General features: G+C 24.8%; 7 protein-coding genes across 7 annotated transcripts, besides 1 other annotated feature; 6 read left to right on the forward strand and 1 right to left on the reverse strand.

Moving 5' to 3' along the window:
• Positions 1–757: 757 nt before the first annotated feature.
• On the forward strand, positions 758–2,365 carry EHI_100340 (F-box domain containing membrane protein, putative; the record flags this gene model as incomplete). The annotated part of the gene is made up of 1 exon (XM_646608.1): positions 758–2,365. One exon carries the CDS (start codon positions 758–760, stop codon positions 2,363–2,365), a length of 1,608 nt encoding a protein of 535 aa, XP_651700.1.
• Positions 2,366–2,492: 127 nt separating this feature from the next.
• Positions 2,493–2,849, forward strand: EHI_100350 (uncharacterized protein; the record flags this gene model as incomplete). The annotated part of the gene is made up of 1 exon (XM_646607.1): positions 2,493–2,849. The coding sequence occupies one exon, from the start codon at positions 2,493–2,495 to the stop codon at positions 2,847–2,849; it is 357 nt and encodes a 118-aa protein (XP_651699.1).
• Positions 2,850–2,961: 112 nt separating this feature from the next.
• On the forward strand, positions 2,962–3,594 carry EHI_100360 (CLL-associated antigen KW-2, putative; the record flags this gene model as incomplete). Its single annotated transcript, XM_646606.2, has 1 exon — positions 2,962–3,594. One exon carries the CDS (start codon positions 2,962–2,964, stop codon positions 3,592–3,594), a length of 633 nt encoding a protein of 210 aa, XP_651698.2.
• Positions 3,595–4,165: 571 nt separating this feature from the next.
• Positions 4,166–4,912, forward strand: EHI_100370 (uncharacterized protein; the record flags this gene model as incomplete). The annotated part of the gene is made up of 1 exon (XM_646605.1): positions 4,166–4,912. The coding sequence occupies one exon, from the start codon at positions 4,166–4,168 to the stop codon at positions 4,910–4,912; it is 747 nt and encodes a 248-aa protein (XP_651697.1).
• Positions 4,913–6,800: 1,888 nt separating this feature from the next.
• Positions 6,801–6,901: a repeat region.
• An 886-nt stretch (positions 6,902–7,787) lies between these two features.
• On the forward strand, positions 7,788–9,611 carry EHI_100380 (uncharacterized protein; the record flags this gene model as incomplete). Its single annotated transcript, XM_650027.1, has 1 exon — positions 7,788–9,611. The coding sequence occupies one exon, from the start codon at positions 7,788–7,790 to the stop codon at positions 9,609–9,611; it is 1,824 nt and encodes a 607-aa protein (XP_655119.1).
• Positions 9,612–10,880: 1,269 nt separating this feature from the next.
• On the forward strand, positions 10,881–12,692 carry EHI_100390 (uncharacterized protein; the record flags this gene model as incomplete). The annotated part of the gene is made up of 1 exon (XM_650026.1): positions 10,881–12,692. The coding sequence occupies one exon, from the start codon at positions 10,881–10,883 to the stop codon at positions 12,690–12,692; it is 1,812 nt and encodes a 603-aa protein (XP_655118.1).
• A 364-nt stretch (positions 12,693–13,056) lies between these two features.
• EHI_100400 (DNA-repair protein, putative) lies at positions 13,057–15,039 on the reverse strand (the record flags this gene model as incomplete). The annotated part of the gene is made up of 1 exon (XM_646609.2): positions 13,057–15,039. One exon carries the CDS (start codon positions 15,037–15,039, stop codon positions 13,057–13,059), a length of 1,983 nt encoding a protein of 660 aa, XP_651701.2.
• Positions 15,040–17,522: the final 2,483 nt, after the last annotated feature.

The following is a 17,522-nucleotide window of genomic DNA, read 5'->3' on the forward strand; positions in this document are numbered from 1 at the left end:
AATAAATATTCCATATATAATTGCACCAGGTGAAGCTGAAGCACAATGCTATCAACTTGAACATGATGGTTTATGTGATTATATTGCAACTAATGATAGTGACATCTTTGTTTATGGTGCTAAGAATGTCATTACTAACTTATTCACTTCTTCTCATCCTATTTTATATTCTGCTTCAACTTTTGACTATTCTCTTGACCAGATTCGCCTCTACTCACTTCTTGTTCCTTCTGACTATTCTAACGGCTTTCCTAATGTCGGTCCAATTACTGCTAAACACATCATTACCTCTTGTCACTCAATCAATGACTTCCTTATCTCTCTTTCCTCTCACTCTTCTCCTCTTCTCTCTTCTCTCAACTCCCATCTTCCTCCTCACTTCCCTGACCCCTTAATTCTTTCTCAATTCTCTTCTCCTAATGTCCTTCTTTCTCCTTCTCTTCCTCTCTCCCCTCTTCCTTCTCTTTCTTCTCTTTTTCTTTATTCTAAACATTCTCTACATTGGTCTTCTTCTCTTCTTCTTCGTTATTTCCCTTCTTTTATTTAGCTAGATGTGGCTTACGTTTTGTTTTTTGAAACGGGATTTTTATTCAAATAATTCACTTATTGAGGTATAAATATTTTTTTTGTTTTTTAACATAGTTTTTTGTAATAAAGTTATAATAAAGTATATTTATCTCTAAAAACAAGAAAGTAATGACGAAAGAAAAATTTAAAACATTAAAGGATTAAACTTAAAAGATAAATAAATAATTTGATGGGAGATGACCTTGAATTAGAGTTTAACCCTGGCGATGTTGAAATACCATTGCTTGTTCGCTCTGAATTTTTTCAACCTTTAATTCAACAGGAAGGTGGTATTGTTCATTTACCGTATGACACATTAAGAATGATTGCAAGTAACTTAGATTATGACTCATTTGTAAATTTTACGTCAACATGTAAAACATTAAATTCACTTGAAAAAGATGCGGAGGTAGTTCGTTCAGTTTGCGGTATTGCTGATACAAGCACTTCTATTGACAGTTGTATTGACTCAATTAAAAATAAAAAAGAGATTGCAAAGACACAGCGTGAACGGTTATTAAAACAGAAAAAGGAAAGAAAAGAAGAGTTTATTTTTGAAACTGTGTTATGTCAAAGACGATGTTCTTCTAATATCCTTTTTGAAAGTGTTGCATTAGCTTTTATTTTTATTTCTATGATTATTGGTCCATTATCTGCGGATAGATCAATTGATGTTTCAATGAAAGTTGTTGGATGGTTAATGTTAATTCCAACTATTTTCTATGGTATTTTACCACATTTCTTGTGGTGTTGGGGATGTATGACTTTTGTAAAAAATGATATGGTAAATGAAAATCGGGATGTTAAAGTGTATGGTGGAGCTTATGATTATTTTAATCAGTTATGGTTATGGTCGAATAAAGGTGGTTTTAGACATTCAAAATTTAGCATTATTATTTATTCATGGGTTTTATTTATGTTATGGTGTTATGATATTATAAACTTTGGGTATGTATTTATACCAATTATAATATACTGTTTGTTATATCCATGCATTGGTATCATTGATTGTAATCCCTATCAAAAGGAGGATTGTAAGTGTGCTATTAGTGGATGGAGATGTTTAATGTATGGACCAACAACATTTTTATTATTTATTGGTTTTTTCTTAGTGATGTTAAGATGTTTTTCAGTTATAGAAGGATATTATACTCTTTGTGTTCTTCCTATTATTATAGCCGCAATTTTGTATCCAGTTTTGTACTGTTGTAAATGTTGTTGTGATGTTGAAGCAAGTTCTTGTTCTTGTAATGATAGTTTTATTAAACATTTCCAAATCTATGATACTAAAAAATATGAGAGTGAGTCTGTAATGGCAGCAGTATTTTGTATTGAATGGTGGTTAGTTATGCCAGGGATAATTATATTTGTAATATTGATATCAGTTTTATTGGATGGGTATGCAGATTGGTCATTTTCATTAGTATTTTTGCCTGCATGGTATGTCTTTGGTTTTTATATTATAGTAACCCAACTCACTGTTTTTATTACTGAGTGTAGATTTAAAGGGGCGTTTCAGTGTTGTCCTAAGTTATTCCCAAATAATTATAATATAATGAGACACATGTGTTGTATTGAATGTACCTCTGATGGATGTTCCGAATTTCTCAGTTGTTGTAGTCCATGTTGTGAATGGTGTTGTAGTAATTGTTGCAATGACTGTGAGTGTTGCGAGAATTTCTGTGAATGGTATTGTGAGAATTGTTGTTGTTGTTTTGATGAAATGTGCAGTTTTCTTTCAAGTTGTTGTGATTGTTTCTGTGACTTTCTTTGTGATACCTTGTGTTGTTGTTGTTAAGTCACTACTTTTCAGAGTTTTATTATTTTGTTCATTAGAGTTGAAACAATAAAATGAGTATTGAAAAAGAAAGATTCATTATTTTTTAATTCATTTTCTTTAGAGAAAAACTAAAAAATTAAATTAAATGCAATCAAACTCTGTAAAAGTAGAAAAATTAATTGAATCAACTACAAGTTGGGATGGTACTTCATTACCAAGTTATCCAGATGGTCAACCAAAAATTAGTGTTATGAAAATTATTATCCCACCCCATACTCACTTAGAAAAGCATCACCATCTTGTTATTAATGCAGGTGTTATAATTAAAGGAGAATTAACAGTTATTCTTGAAAATGGAAAAGAACAAGTATTTTCCGAAGGAGAGGCTATTATTGAAGTAGTTGGTAAAATTCATTATGGAGAAAACAGAACTGATGAAAATGTTATTTTGTTAATGTTTTATGCAGGGAATGAAACTCTTCCATTGACTGAACAACAATAAACCAAGAAAAAAGAGAGAATTTTAAATAATCTTCTATTTTTGATTAATTTTATTATAAGTATAGTTTTATATTAATTTAATAATAGAACTAATAATCTTCTGAAGGTTCATAATGAGTATTCAACATTATTATAAACAACGATATCAATTATTCTCTTTGTATGATAAAGGTATTTTGATGGATGAAGAGGCTTGGTATTCTGTAACCCCTGAATCTATTGCAAAACATATTGCTCAAAGAGTTCAACAACGATTATTTTTTTTAAATAAACCTATAAAAGTATTGGATCTTTTTTGTTGTGTTGGGGGAGATTCTATTCAACAAGCAGTAGCTGGAAGTTATGTCACATCTGTAGATTTTGATCCAATTAAATTAGAATTACTTGAACATAATGCACAAATTTATGGTGTTGCTAATAAAATTAAAACAGTTAATGAAGATGCCTTTACGTTTATTAAAAGAGTAAATGAAGCTGATTTTGATGTTATTTTGATTGCACCACCTTGGGGAGGACCAACAAAATGTAGAAATAAACGGTCTCTAAATCAGTTATTTGATGGGTTGCAACAGTTATATCAAACTTGTGTTAATAAATGTCCAAATGTTATTCTTTATTTACCTAAGGATATGGACCCCCAAGACATTATCACTCAAATAGACTTTCCATTTGAAAGAGTTGAATATTCTTTTGGAGACCATAAAGTGATGCAAGTATTATTGACAGGGGCTCTGATTGTTAATTGAATTTATGTGTGAATAATGTTTACTTCATTTTATTCATAAAATGAATGAATTGTCCTATGCCTTCTCATCTCAAGAAGTTTCTTATAATTCTCAATTATGTGAATGTTGTAATCCATGTTGTTTACTTTTATTGATGACTTGACTAAATCCACTAATACTATATCTTCCTTCTTGATGCTGAAAGAACTTTATCTGTATAACTTAATACTTAATAATAAGTCAAAATATTATTCTTGGAAAAATCATACATATTCACGTTAGTAATTATCAAAACTATTTCCAAAGAGCTATATTAATGAAGATGACCCATTTCCATATTCTAAGTTTTTGTTTGGTTAGGACAGTCTCTTAAAAAAAAACTGAATAAGAAACCATGGGTATTTAAGTATTTATAACAAGAACAATGTAACAAATTTAAAATGTGTATAAAATAATAAAAAGTAATAAACGGTTTAAAAGAATTATATGTAATTTACCATCAAAGGATATAATACGAATAATAAAAGAAGTTTGGTATTAAACAAATTAATTTCATATGAACTAGAAATAATTAATAATAAAAATTATTATAATGAAAACTATTGCACTACTCACTGACTTTGGATATGGAGAATATGTTGGAATTATGAAAGGAGTTATTGCAAACCATTGTCCATGTTTAGTTAATGTTATTGATATTAGCCATGACATTTATCCACAAAGTATTTTACAAGCCTCATGGATTTTAAGTACTGCTATTCCTTATTTTCCAGATAACACAGTGTTTGTTGCTGTTGTTGATCCAGGAGTAGGTGGAGATAGGAATGCAGTATTAATTAAAACGAAAACCATTACATTAATTGGACCAAATAATGGTATTTTTACTCATTCATTACAACGTTGTAACTTAGAAATAGAACATGTTTATGTTTTAAATGTTCAAAACGCATCATCAACTTTTCATGGAAGAGATGTCTTTTCATTAAATGCTGCTCGATTTGTTTTTGATGGTTCAATTAATGGAATCGAGTCTAATGAAAAAATATATCAATTTCCTTTAGTCAAAACAAAAAATATTGTTACTATTGTCTCTATTGACCATTTTGGAAATATTATTTCTGATCAAGAAGGTGATTACAATTCAATTCAATACATTCAAACTCAGAATAAAAGAGAACCAATTCATTTTGTTTGTACTTATGAAGAAGGTGCAAAAAAAGGATATTTTCTCATTGGATTAATTGGAAGTAATAAAACCTTTGAAATATCAATTGTAAATGGAAATGCTCAACACTATCTTAATGTTCATATTGGGGATCAAATAAAATTAATCTTTTAGTCTTTTTGGTTTTTTTTAGAGTTTCACCTAGACAGTCGTTAAAGAAGAGATTCATAAGTTATAAACATTCATTTTAATAATAAAGTGGGAAATTTAAGAAATTAAGGGGAAAGACATTTAATAAAATTGAATAATTCCTAATTAACACTTAAATACTTTTTTATTGTTAAAATTAAATTATTGAAGACTATTTTATGTTAATGAAATGTCATAATAAACACTTTTCATAGATTTTAATTAAATGAAAATATTGATATAAAATATCATATTAACAATTAAGTCTAACTTGTATAAACAAAAATATTTATTGTTATTATAAAACAATAACCTGTTTTATCATTTACTTAGATTTAATCAATTAAAATGAGATTATTCTTTTAATTAAAAAATAAATCAAGATATTTTGATTGATAAATAATACTCTTATTTTTATTTTATTTTTAGAATATATCCAAAGTGGAATAATAATAACTGTTAATAAACACAGAAATGATTTATTGACAAATTTTATTCTCATTATTTTTGTTTAAATGGGTAAAGTAACAATAATTCTAAATTATAACTATTGTTTGAATAGGAAACAATTAAAACTTTTCTATAATATTAGTATTATAAAAATATAAAATTATGTATCAAAGTGGGATTAGATTTAAGAATTATTAAATGTTACTATAATGGATTATTCTTAATACATTATAGTATTAACAACTTAATAAATATATTAAGAATTAAATAATAAAATTTTTTAAATGCTAAAATTATCTTATAATTTATTGTGTTTTTCAATATAAATTAAATAATTAAGAAACTAAAAAAGAGTTTAGTAATGACAAATATTCAGATATTGAATAAATAATACATAGTAAAAAAGTGTAAATATTAATATCATATAAATTAGTAAATGAAAGTTTTATATTTTTTATTAAATTTTATAAAATTTAAATATAGTACATAATGTTCAATTTGAATAGTTATAGTGTAGTTTATATGAAAAATCATATTTAATCATTTTTATATAAAAATATTCCAAAGGAGATTTATAACTGTTATAATTGAGTCACAAATTTTATTTATGAAACTAATTTTCAATTTTGGATGTGCCTATCATTTCTTCACCTGATAATTTTCTTGAACAACCTATATCTTAAAGAAACATAGAAAGCATAAACTATAGGTATTGAAAAAAAGAGTGATGAGTAGTAATAATACTTAAATTTTTTACGACATTCTTCATTTTAAAATTCTAAATTGTAGCTAAAAATTTAAACTTATAAATTCCATAAATTTTCTTATTTAAATAAATAATATCAAACTTTTATTATGATACTACTATTGTTTGGGTTCATTCTAGTAATAAAATTAATATAATTGCCTAAAGGCTAAACGTTATTTTTTAGGTTCAACTCTAATATTGAAACAAGTTAATAAAATAGATTAGTAAAAACACAATCAAAAATATGATCTTCTCAAACAAAGAAATTTAAAAGATGCTAATAGTTTTAAGAAACTTAAAGAGTGTGAAAATAAGTTACTAAAAAAAACATAAGAAAGAATAGAAAGAATATAAAAAATCTATATAATTTAATTTGTATGTAATAAAAACTTTAAATATATTTTTGTTTTATATTTGAGGTAATATTTAAAAAAAAAAGGAATGAAAACCATTGAAAAACTTTTGTTATACGGTTATATAACATCATATTATAGGAATTTTTGCATTTTTATTGATAAATAATAAAAAAAAACAAAATTTAAATAGATTTATATTTCGATTTTGTTAAAATTAATAAAATAAAACTATAAAAATTTCAAATAGTATAAGTTGTTAAAAATAGAAATATATTTATTTAGCTATTAACATAAATTAAAGATCTTTTAACAAATGAATAAAAGAGGTCAATTATTAGATATATCCATAATTGGATTTTCTTCATATTGAGAAGTGATTATTGCAGTTTCTTCAATATGCTCTATTGATGTAATAGAGTTAAAGATCTTTTAACAAATGAATAAAGAAAAGGAATTTCTTTTTATTTTTCAAGTTTGCATTATTTATAATGAAACAACTCATTATAAAGAAGATTTTATAACAACAAAAAATAATAACGGTTATGTTTCAATAACGTTATGAATAATTTCATATGAGATATTAATTATTTTTTAAATAAATTATTAAGGGTTATAAGGAGAGAATAATAATTACTTTAAATTTAATAGGGAATTAAAGAGAATCATTAGACTAAGACATAAAAGTTTATTAAAGAATAAGCTTCATATCAAAAAGGATTCATACAAGGATTGATACTTTCATACATAGGAGTAATAAATAGATTAAACTAATTGATTGAATTTTTAGTTATTCGTAATAACTCTTCTATTTTTATCGTTATCAAATAAAAAATGACTTAATTCTTTTCCTATTTTTTCATAACTTCTTGAATGTTATTGACTTGTTTTAATTTATTTTAATAAAAAGAATTGCATGATAGTAAATAAACAGAAAATGAATATCATAAATACATGAAATATGTGGTTTGTTCTTAAAAATTACAACCTATTCATTTGTTTCGGAGAAACAAACTGAGTCTCATAAAAAGAAAATAATAACAAAAGAAGAAAAATAAAAATTTTACGAACATTCTTATTGCAAAGAGAAGGAAGATAAGAAAAATATATTTTTGAGAGAAGTTAGTATTTATAGATAAACCTCTTCGTTTTATCAAATGTTCAGGTATTAACTGACATAAATTTCCATAATAAATTAAAATAAGATATAGTTGTTAGAAACTATTTAAAATACTCCTTCTTAAAAACATAGATTCTTTGGTTAGTAATTCTCATAGACCCTTTATATATCTCGAAAATAATAAATATCATGTCTATTTCTGCAAAGGATATTTCACCAAGGTATTGCTTAGTAGCTGGTATTGATAATATAAGTTTTAGTCAATTGGATATGACTATAGAAGAATATAGTACTAATCATCATTCGAAAATGTATTCTCCATCAATTTCACCAACGTTATCAAAATCTTTTAAAGAAGAAGCTACAAGTCTTAAGAAGAAAAAACGATTAAGTGGATTGTCTTCATTATTTGTTAAAAGAAAACCTGACCGTTCTGTAACCCCACCAAATAGAATTGAACAACAACGAATGGTTATTAATTTATTAAAGAATACTTGTGACAAATACAAAAGTGTAATAGATTTAGTAAAAAAATGGAAATTTGTTGTTGTAGAAAACATTGACATTTGGGAATTTACAGACGATAGAATGGTTTTTTGGAGACAAGACAGACTAAATAGAGAAATTATTATATTAATAACAAATCTTGTTATTGAAAAGAAAATGCCATTAAATTACGCACAAACTATTTTATTTGGAGAAGGAGAAGAGATAGGTGAAAGAGAAACAACTTTACTTAATTCACTTCTTCAAAATCATGAAAAGATTTTTGATACACAAGGAGATCCATTCTTTAGTAATGATGGAAATATTTTAACTATTTCACCAAAAAAATTATTTGAAGGAGCACTAGATATTTATGAAGTTCATGGACTTCTTCCATTATTTACAAAAATATATCAATTTGTTGGGAAAGAAAAATTGTTTTTAGAATGGTGTTGTGAAATTGCAAAAAAAATAGAAAGTTATGCAACACAATATGGAGAAATACACTGTGTTCATTTGAAAAGAAAAATTTTAGAAATACTTGTTAAAAATTTTTTGGAAACTTTAGATGAGGAATTACCATTAAATGTTAAAGATGATTTGAGAAATTGTTTTAATAATTGTCATTATAGTAGGACTATTAGAAATTATGTTCTTAATTTATTTGGAGAAAAGTTTAATGAAGAAGTTGATATTAGTTCACCAGTTTCAATAATAGTTACAGATAAAGATAGTTTGGTTCTGAAGAAAGAAAAAAAAACACCAAGAAATAAACACACATCAAAAAGTCATATTTATAAATCAACAAAAGGATCTCCTCATGATTCATTAAAAGAACCAATTGGAGATGATCCATATATAAGTTATGTTACAGATGAAAAGAGTATTGTAAATGTTTATGTTGATAATATATTAACTATTCACCCTCAAATACTTGCACAACAATTAACAGTTTATGATTCATTTAATTTTGAAAAACTTAAAATTTGTGAATTTAATGAAAAAGAATTAACACATACATTTGTTTCATATCAAAAAAGATTAGATGTAATTATTTTATTAATAAAAAAATTAATAACTGATCAAAGTTCTCTTCAATATTTTATTACAGTTTCAAAAGAATGTTTAGTAATTAATGAATTTAATCTGTCTCATATTATTAAAATAACTGTTGATGAAAAAATGAAAGAACTAAAATTAAATGAGTCACAATTAAATAGTAATTCTTTAGATGCTTATAGACAAATTAATGAATTATTCTCTTCTGTTAAAAATTATAATAATTATAAAAAAGAATTAAATTCATTAATTTCAATAACACCAAGAATACCAGTATATTCATTTTGGATTAATGATATGAATGGGTTTGAAATATCTTCAATTCATGATGATCCTTTTGGAATGGTAGATTTTCAAATTTTGACAGATATTGCAGACTATGTTAATTTAATGACGGTAGCTCAAAAAATTCCTTTCCCTTATTCTGTTAATCCTTGTTTCCAATTTTTCTTTCATTCGTTACTCTAAATTATTAGTACATATAATTAAAAAAAAAAAAAGAAAGAAATGCACACTTTTTATAATTTAAATTAGATTGAAATTGATTTTTAGTTTATAAATTTCAATTTTTAGTTGTTTGTTTTTAAAAATTCTTTTGTTCTTTTTTTTTCCATGAAATCTTTTCTTATAAAAATTATGTCTTTTTTTTTTTAAATGAATTTTCTAAAAAAATCGATTAATTCTTTTTAAAAAATTCCATTGAAAATGACGCCATGCTTTTATCAAATTTTTAATAATAAAATAATTTTGAATATAAACTAATAATTCTTAAAATGGGAAATTTATTTTTAGTTGAGATTGAATTGAAGTTACTATTTTTTTATTTTTGACTAATTATATTTATTATATTTTAATTCCTTTTTGTTAGAGAATAAAAGACAAATTTGTTTAATAAAATTACTATGACAACCAGAAGAGTTTATCAAATATAAACAGAGTGTAATGTAAGACTATTGTTAGAACCTTAAAGACAAATGAAGTTTATTTACATTGACTGGACAATAAAAATTTGAAAAAGAAAATTAAATTCATATATAACACTAACTATACTTTGAACAAAGAAACTTAGAAGATAAACCAAGATGAAATTAACTTTAACTAATATACAAATATCATTAAAACAAAATTTTTTCAAAAATAAAAGAAAGAAAAAGATTAGAAAATATATTTTTTATATATTTTAATATTATTAAGAAAATTATTTAAAAAAATATGATTATTTCATGTTCTAAGTTATGAGTATTAAATCTTTCATATTGTTTAGTTTAATATTATTTTCAATCTTTTGAATAGTGCTTCCAACTTAATTAGATTGATGAAGAATTCAACACAGTTTTGTTTTCGTTTAATTGGATAAAGGAAGAACATTTAAAGTAGCATTAATGAATTTACATATATATTTTTTAGGCTTTTTGTTGGTTTAAGATCAGTCAAAATATCGTTGGAATTTTTCAATGGATAGGGTAATAATAATAGAATATTCTAATAATTCATTAAATTTACATAGCATTCAATTTTCTTTTGAAACCACGTCATTAGAATAATACAAGTTTTTAATTAATTGACAAAGAAAAATAAAGGTACTTCTTAATGATATTGAAAAAAATTATTGATTTTTGATTTTGACAATTTTTGACACGGAGAAATAAAAAACTACCAAAATACGAAAAAAAATTCATTTTATAAATTCCATTTTTCGTTTGAAAACTGGTATTATTACAATTTAAAAATTATTTAATGACTACATTAAAACAGCAAATTACCCGTAATCCATTTCAAAAAACCACCACTAAGTCTATTGTTCCTCCTCTTTATACTAATTTATCTGTTGCACAGTCATTACCATGTCTTGGGAGTCTATCTTCTCCTATTCATTCTCCTTATCGTTCAAAAAGTTCTCGTTCAAGTCATCAAACTCTAAGAACTGTAACAGCTTCTATCCAAGAAAATCCACAAACTCCATTAATAACAACTCCAGACCAACATACAAATTGTTCTTTACGTAAAATCCCTTCTAAATTATCAAAAGTATGTAGGCTCTTTTGTAATGATGATAAAAGAAAAAAACAATCCACCAGTACTGATTCTGAAATATTTCAAATATGGAAAGATATACTTATAGATATTAAGAATGATGGAAAAAGTAAAAAATGGAGACAAACATGGAAAAATAATAATTTGGTTCTATTTGAAGATTTTATAATAGATGATTTAAAATTTATAAGAGAATACGTTTGGTGTCTTCCAAGAGTCAAAAGAGAAATATTAGCTTGTCTTGTTAGTTGTGTCAAACTGGGATATATTGATGACTTTCTATTTCAATATTATTTATTGAATAATCAAAATTATAAAGAAGCATCATCTTTTCTTCAAACTTTACTTGATAACTCAGAATATATTTTTGACTCTAATGGAGATCCTTGTTATAATGAAGATGGTCTTATCATTCAAATATCTCCAAAAAAATTCTTCTCAGTTTGTCTCCATGAAGTATTAGGAAGTGATGATTTAATTACTTTTTTTACTGAGTCATATCCATTTTTCAGTGATTCACTAACTATCCTTCGTTGGTGTTTTGAATACCATAAAAAAATTAAAAAGGATTTTTTAAATCAAATTGTTAACACTGAAAATAGTATGGAATTAACGAGACTAGAAAAACTTATTCTTGGAGTTTTATCAAAAAAAGAATCTTTGGACGAAGAAATTGTTAGTGAAATAAAACATTATTTCTGTACAGGAATGTATTCAAATTCTTTCACTGTGTCAGTTATTGAAATATTAAACAATAAAGTTATTAGTGAAACAAAAAAAGTTTCTTCAATCACCCCTTCTTTAAAAGAAGAGAAAAAACAGAAAAAGTCTAAATCATCTGATGAAAGAAGAACTGAATATATAGAAAATATTAATGAAGTTCAAGATGTAAATCGTGAAAATCTTTTCACTATTCATCCTTTAATTGTTGCTCAGCAATTAATTTTCTTTGATTCTTCAATGTTTAATGTAATTCAACCAATCCAATTCTATAATTGCAACAATTGTTGTATCAACAAATATATCTCAAAACTAACTAGTGTAAAGTGTCTTATTCAAAAACATACTACCTCTCTTGAGACATTTTCTTTCTTTTTAGAAGTCGCTAAATTTTGTATTGCCCTTAATGACTTTAATATGGGATATATCATCTTGGAAGAACTCTTATTTTTAACAAAAACAAATAAGGATTTATCTCAACTATTATCTCATGAAGTTGAACAACAATTAACAAACAGCTTTGCTTTATTTTCCCCTGTGAAACGATATGATACCTATAAAAATGCAATTTACTCTTTACTCTCAACAGAAAGCTTTATTCCATGCATCTTTATCCTTGAAAAACAATGGAAAAAACTTAACAAAAAACCACTCATTGAAAACAATCTCCTCAACATTGCTTCTATTAAAGAACATTACCAACTTATCCAATTATTCATTTATGCCTTACAAAACCCTTACCAATTAGAACAAAATGTATCGTTTCAATTTTTCTTTCATTCCATGTTTAATTAATTATCTTTTATTACAGTTTAACTATTATTAAACCTCTCTTATTATTATTTTCATATCCTTTTTTTAACATGAACAACTATTCATTTAAGTATTTGTACAAATCAAAAAGTTTTTAATTGTTAAATAAAACTATAATAACACAAGTAAAAATAACGTAAAAAGTTAAATGAATATGTAAAACATAATTAAATAGATTTTCAACAGCATCAACTAAATGTTATTACAAATTATATTTCCAGTCAAGAATAATACAAAATATACCACAAATTAATAACAACATTACTCTTCCAATGACAAAAACAAAATTAAATAATAGAAATGATATAAATCAAAAAATATAATTAATAAAGTAAGCCACATCTAGCTAAATAAAAGAAGGGAAATAACGAAGAAGAAGAGAAGAAGACCAATGTAGAGAATGTTTAGAATAAAGAAAAAGAGAAGAAAGAGAAGGAAGAGGGGAGAGAGGAAGAGAAGGAGAAAGAAGGACATTAGGAGAAGAGAATTGAGAAAGAATTAAGGGGTCAGGGAAGTGAGGAGGAAGATGGGAGTTGAGAGAAGAGAGAAGAGGAGAAGAGTGAGAGGAAAGAGAGATAAGGAAGTCATTGATTGAGTGACAAGAGGTAATGATGTGTTTAGCAGTAATTGGACCGACATTAGGAAAGCCGTTAGAATAGTCAGAAGGAACAAGAAGTGAGTAGAGGCGAATCTGGTCAAGAGAATAGTCAAAAGTTGAAGCAGAATATAAAATAGGATGAGAAGAAGTGAATAAGTTAGTAATGACATTCTTAGCACCATAAACAAAGATGTCACTATCATTAGTTGCAATATAATCACATAAACCATCATGTTCAAGTTGATAGCATTGTGCTTCAGCTTCACCTGGTGCAATTATATATGGAATATTTATTTCTTTAAACATTTGAATAAGTCTTTTATATATAACTTCATTCTTAATTATTCCTTCACTAATACAATATATATTTTCTTTTTCTTTCTTATTTCTTTCTTCTTCTTCTTCTTTGATTATATTTGTATTTTCTTCTATTTCTATGTTAATGCCTTTTTGTTGTTTTGTCTTTTCTTCCTTCATTTCTTTAATTATCTCTTCGATTTCTTGAATGATTTCTTCTTCTTGTTTTTCTTCTTTCATTTCATCCACTCTTGCTTGTTTAGCATCAAACGCTTCTTTCATTCTTGTTTCTTTTGCTTCCTTTTCTATATCAACATTTATGGTGGATTTTCGTACATCGGTTATGTCTTGATAAAACCAAGAAGATGGTTGAATGGATGATGAAGCAATGGAAGTGTCTGGTGATGGGTGTTTTTCGAATCTATGAATGAACGGAAGAGGAGATGACATTTTGATTGCTCCATCTTCTTTTCTTGACTTTTCTTCTTCAATTTTCTTCTCATCATAATCATAATCACATTCATTTTTCTTCTCATCATAATCACATTCATAATCAAATTTCATAGGTTTAGTAGTAGTAGGAATAGTTTTATGAGAAGAAGGGATAGACTGATAAAGAGGAATAGAAGGAGGAGAAGTTGATTGTAATGAAGAAAGGAAGGAAGGGAGAGAATTAAAAGAATCAGAATGAGAATTAAAAGAATCAGAATGAGAATTAAAAGAATCAGAATGAGAATTAGAAGAAGAAAGAAAAGAAGTGATTAAAGAAGAATAAAGAGGAAAAGAAAGAGCACCAATACCCCAAAGAGAAAGGTCAGAGGAGAGAAGAGAAGAAAGAAGAGAAGAAGGAAAGGAATAAACATCTCTTTCATAAAAGCCATTTAAAATTCTATGATTAATTTGAGTGTGAGTGAAAAGAAAAGGAGAAGAAGAAGAATCAAGAAGAGAGTCATGATAAATCTGATTAATAGAAGTACGATTAGAATTAATAGAATGAATTAATGAAATATTAGGAGTGAGTTTAGATTCTTCATGTTTATCATTTTTAATCAAGAAAAGTAGTTGTTCATTAATTTTAGTTGAATTAGAAGGTGGTTTAGTTTTTTGAAAAGAAGCAAATAAAGTATCTATTTCTTTACTTTGTGTTTCTTTCTTTCGTTGATATTCTTTATTCTGTTGTTTCATCCTTTTTTTGATTGTACGTTCTTTAAGATATGTCTTTGTTTTTCCATCAAATACAAATATTGGATAAATCCCTTTTTCTCTACTTTGAATTAATATTTTCATCATTGAAGTATTAACATCTTCTTTCTTCTTCATATATTTAATGATTAACTGTGTTGTATCTATCGCAACTCTTTTCCCTTCAATCTCTTTCTCTTCAATTTCTCTTCCTTTCTCTTTTATTAATTCCCATAATCCTTTTATTCCCATTTCTTTTTTTTCTTTTTTTTCTTTTTTTTAGTTCTTTTATTTCTTTTAGTTCTTTTATTTCTTTTTCTCTTTTTTTACGTTATTTTCCAATTAACTTCGTTTAATATCAAAATCCAACACTCAAGAAATTTTGATGAAATAGATAAATAGAAATATCAAAAATAAGTTAGACTAATTATTGTAATATGTTATATAAATGAATATTATTTTTGTGAGACAAATTATAGTCAGTAAGTTTTTTGATTATTATTCAATTCATTTTTTCTATCTTTACTTTTATTATCCGTTTTTTGTTAATTATTCTTTTTATATTGTTATTTTTCATTATTTTAATTGTTAATTCCTTATCATTTCAATATTATTGTTTTTTTTATTAGTCGATTATTCATTTTCTATTTATTAATGTAATTCATTCTTTAATTATTTTATTAATGAAGATGTATTATTCTTATTTTGCATAATTTGATAAATTCTATTATATTCATTTTTATCATATGTCTTATATAGTTTCTTCTAAATTCAAGTACTATTCATTTTCAACATTTATTATCTTTCATTGACTTCCATTTCATAACATTACTATTTCATCAGATTAGTAAATTTATATTTCTATTGTACTTTTATTATTTTTATAATGGTTATTTTCTTTATTTTTTCTTATTATTGAATGTTACACTTGTTTAATTTATTTGTTATCTAATTTTATTGATAATAACATAAACTTTCATTTGTTTGATTCTTGTTATACTTTTAATTTTGCAGTAATTTTTATCAATCAACAAATCTTTTAATTTATTATGTTTTATATCAATTTACTCTTTAGAATACATTCTGATTTTATTTTTTTTTTAATATATTATTTATATCGTTTTAAGTATAGTCACATTCTAGTATTGTTTAACATAGCTGAGTTATGAATTTGATTGTTAAAAATTAAAATACAACTCTTTAACAAATTTATTTATTATAAAACTTGAAAGTGTTATATAAACATTATTATATTAATGTTGACTATCGATGATGTAATAGTACATTGACTGCCTCATCAACACATTCAAACTGATAATTAATTATAATAAAACAAAATGTTCAATATTATTAATTGATGATAATAATAGTTTTTTATCTATATTCTGAATATTTAAAATATATATATTGTTAGTAAGTATATTTAATTAGACATTTTTTATTGGTGATATTCATTCTTATTATTAAAACCGTTTATTATTTTGAATGATTTGAATTACCTTTTTATTAATTGTTATTAAACTAAATTCCATGACTCTAATCATTTAATTAATAATCATAATTAATAAGACACAAGAAATTTTATTCTGTATTGAAAGTCATTAATAATTAGAAACATATCATAAAATCAAAATAATAACCAAAAACATTACCAAAACAGAATAATCAGAGTATTAATAAATACTTACTACTGACAATGAATTTTGATTTAAATTTATATTATTATATTTTTGTTTACTTTATTAATACGTTTAACTTCAATTGAAAAACAATGGTGATATATAATTAATAATTATTATTCATAAGTACTGTAAAAATAATAAGGAAAATAATACTTCTAAATTAAATACATAACACACTCTCAACACAATCTATCAATACGTTCAATATATTCATGAAGTTTCATATCTTTAACTGTGTTATTGTATCTTTTTAAATAATAACTTATTTATCATTGTAAGAATAATTTATCATTATGTTCAATACATGATTATTATTTTCTCATAAATATTCTTATCTTTATTTTTAATATCATTGGGTATTATCTCATTTATCCACATTAACTACAAGTTGATATTGAATACCATTTGATACCCTTTTTTATTGATTATTTACTCTTCAACTTCATCTCATATTATTATCTATTAATATTGATTTATGAAACTATCCATTTCTTCTCATATTATTAACACATTTTATTTCTCTCATTCATTTTGTTTCTTTATTTTCTTCTCTATCTTATTATTGTAATATTCTTTAATCAACTATTTACTATTCATTATCATTCATCTTTTATTCATCATTTCCTTCATATTTCATATTATTCATTTCTTCTTGTTTATGAAAGAGGTTCATTCGTTTCAATTTATTTGTTTTATTCTATTTTCTGGGTATTCGTCATATTGTGTTTTGTTATGACAACCACACAACGAAAAAGAAGAAATGATGGTTAGTGGTGATTTTGTTAGAAATGATGGAAACAACAAATTACAATCTCAAACAAGAGTCAGGAGATGTGATGAAATGATAAGTAACTTGAAAACATCATGTTGAACGATAAGAAGATAGAAAGAGTAAGTTATGAAAGAGTAATGAATGAAAGCATTGTATATTAATTTAATGAAAAATCAGTTAGTTAATATCGTTGAAATATGAAATTCTTCGTTAGAACTATGTTCTATGAAATAGAATATATTCTATCACTAAATTAAATAACTATAAAGACACAAAAAGAA

Source organism: Entamoeba histolytica, genomic scaffold, assembly GCF_000208925.1.
Source record: "Entamoeba histolytica HM-1:IMSS scf_1104750517803 genomic scaffold, whole genome shotgun sequence".
Lineage (NCBI taxonomy): Eukaryota > Evosea > Mastigamoebida > Endamoebidae > Entamoeba > Entamoeba histolytica.